The 2,708-nt window shown below is 51.6% G+C and overlaps 1 protein-coding gene across 1 annotated transcript; it reads right to left on the bottom strand.

Moving 5' to 3' along the window:
- Window positions 1-210: 210 nt before the first annotated feature.
- On the bottom strand, window positions 211-2,149 carry LOC137580215 (uncharacterized). The gene is made up of 2 exons (XM_068294136.1): window positions 1,758-2,149; window positions 211-1,600 (listed from the first exon to the last, which is right to left on the bottom strand). The coding sequence occupies exons 1-2, from the start codon at window positions 2,147-2,149 to the stop codon at window positions 211-213; spliced, it is 1,782 nt and encodes a 593-aa protein (XP_068150237.1).
- Window positions 2,150-2,708: the final 559 nt, after the last annotated feature.

The following is a 2,708-nucleotide window of genomic DNA, read 5'->3' on the forward strand; positions in this document are numbered from 1 at the left end:
TCGCCATGTAGTTCGATTTCTTGCTGTATCCGAGCCCCTATGATAGATTCAAGGACCTTTCCTGCGGTATCTATCAGGCAGATAGGCCGGTATGAGGATGCCTCGCCCGGTGGTTTGCCCGGCTTAGGGAGAAGCAATAGGTTCTGGCGTTTCCAAATGCTCGGAAATTTTCGTTCTCGCAGGCACTGATTGTACATCTCCGTAAAGACTTCAGGGACAAGTGAGACAGCCAAACCAAGGGCTCTGTTCGGGATAGCGTCTGGGCCAGGGGCCTTGTTCGGCTCTCATCCTGCGGACTATGGAAATTACTTCCTCGCATGAGCACTCTTTTAATCTATCCTCGCAGTGACGAAGTGGGTGGTCACGCAAAGCGTCCTCGCAGTTGGGAAAAAGAGTCGTCACGATCCGATCTAGGAACAGTGGGTCGCAGGGGGTATCGAGTGGGTCCGAACGCAGTCTTTTGACTATCGTTTGGTACGCCTTGCCCCAAGGGTCCTGCTCGGCCGTATCACATAGCGATAGGAAGGCTTCTCTCTTACTTGAGCTGATTTCTTTCTTCAGAAGTCTCCTCCGAAGTTGGTACTGGCTTTTTAGAGGCTCGAACTGAGCGGTTCCTCTGGACCTTTGGTAAAGCCTTCTCGCTCTAAGGCAGTTCCGCCTGGCCTCATCAATTTTTTCGTTCCACCAGCACACTGGCTTGTGGTGTCTGCCGTACGACGTACGCTGCGCCATGCTACCTTCGCAGGCTGCTCTTAATGTAGACATGACATGAATTGCGGAGTCTTCAGCGGTCGAGCGTACTTGCAGCCCCGCCAGCTTCGCACGAAAAGTTGGTACATTCAAAGTGTCAGAGCGGAAGGATTTTCGCTGTGGGAAAACTCGTTGCAACGCTCTAGGACGACCTGCCAGGGTAAGCAGTATGGCCTCGTGATCGCTCGCCGTGTAGAAATCACCGATGCCCCATGATGACGACCTGGCGATAGTCTCGCTTGCGAATGTCAGGTCTATTATGGAACCAGTTCCCGCTCTGCTGAAGGTATTCCTGCCCCCTGTATTCAGCGTCTCAAGGTTGAGCGATGCTAAAGCCTCTAACAGGATACGTCCCCTTGCATCAGTTCTTGGACAGCCCCAGTCAATAGCCCAGGCATTGAAATCGCCCGCAATAACGACTCGTGGCCGGCCTCTGGCGTCCTCTACGAGGTCATCCAAGACCTCTCCAAAGCGAGCAATTGGTAAACTGGGTGGCAAGTAGCAGCTATACAATACCAGATCATTCACCTTGGCTCTGCTGAAATGTTGGAAGGACCTTGTGTCTTGCATCGGGCCTGATCTCCCACAAGCCCATATTGCGGATCTCCTGTCGGCATCAGTCACCCACTTGGATGACTCTCCAGTAGAGTAGGGCTCGCTTAGAAGAGCTACATCGATTGACTGCTCTCTGATCGTCTGTTGCAGTAGGTCCTGCGCCGCGATGCAGTGGTTTAGGTTCAGCTGCAGGATCTTCAGTGCTGACGACGTCATTTGCGCGGCTTTGGGGTCCTCGAGTCGCCCCTTGCTGTGCATAGGCGGCTGCCTGCTAGGTGGTTTCTTGGACTCAGGCCTTGACCAGCACATAGGAAGCAATTGGCATCCTTTGCAGGACAATTGGCTGCTATATGGCCTGCTTCCCCCCATTTGAAGCAGCAGCGTGACCTGTCCTCCATGCTAGAGCATCGTGCGGCTACATGGCCAACGGTCTAATGGGGCAATTTCCCCACCCTATCATCACAGAACCCAGATCTGTGAGCTTCTGGATTACCGCCTCTGGGGCCCTCACTATTGCCGTCTGGTAGTTCCGCAGGCCCGGCCGTAGGCTCTTTACGGTGAGCGCGTTTTCTTCGACTTTAGCCTGTGAGGCCAGTGCTGTCAATAACTCCTCCCGAGTCGCCGCTGCATCTAGGTTGTAGATCGCTATGGCTCTTTGCTGTTGGAGAGGCCTTACTCCTACCTTATCGCCTAGTACCAGGGTGATATTTTCTCCGAGTGCCTTGATGTCAGTTGCTGGGTCTTTCCGGAGCTCCAGAATCAGCGCGTCGTTTGCAGTACGTCGAACTCTGGAGACGTGCTCGCGGACATGTTGCAGTTTGCCATCCGTGCGCCTGGTCACCATCTTGAGTACTTGGCTATAACTAAGCCCGTCGCTGGCCTCGATTAGAATTGCATCTGGTCTATGCTTGATTTTAGGTTTGGCCTGCATCGAGGAGGCTCCACGTCGAGGCTTTGCGGGGCCGACTGTTGTCCAACCTTGGTTGTCCTCGGTTGTTCCATGATCCACTGTTGTATGGCGCGGTTTGTCACCTTGGGGTGCAGACTACACCTAGCTGTGTGTTTGTGTGTGTGTGTTTTGTATGTATGTGTGTGGCCAACTGCAGTCCAGAGTCAGACCCCAACAAACCCATTTCCAAACCCAAGCATTGTATTTGGCTTTGGGCATGGCGTCTTGAAATAGATTTAGTTTTCTTACTTAAGAGTGGATTATTAATTTTTTGTTTTTTTTTTTAAGTTTTTTCAGCTGTGCAAAAAGGCTTCTGTAGCGGCAGCTGTTATTAGCTTTAGTACTTACTTCATACATATTTAATTATTGCAATTTAGGCACTCAAACTAAACATAGTCTATCATATTCCATTCAACTAAATGGAAAAAACAGGCCATATTCTGAGGCGGAGCCC

This window comes from Drosophila tropicalis, unplaced genomic scaffold (assembly GCF_018151085.1).
Source record: "Drosophila tropicalis isolate 14030-0801.00 unplaced genomic scaffold, ASM1815108v1 contig_835, whole genome shotgun sequence".
Taxonomy (NCBI): Eukaryota; Metazoa; Arthropoda; class Insecta; order Diptera; family Drosophilidae; genus Drosophila; species Drosophila tropicalis.

Bases quoted from the DNA above. Each gene is read 5' to 3' on its own strand.
- LOC137580215 (XM_068294136.1), bottom strand. From the start codon at position 2,149: ATGGTGACCAGGCGCACGGATGGCAAACTGCAACATGTCCGCGAGCAC. The intron at 1,601-1,757 runs GTGGGGAAATTG...GTGCTGGTCAAG, and splicing joins CTGGGTTCTGTGATGATAGG to GCCTGAGTCCAAGAAACCAC.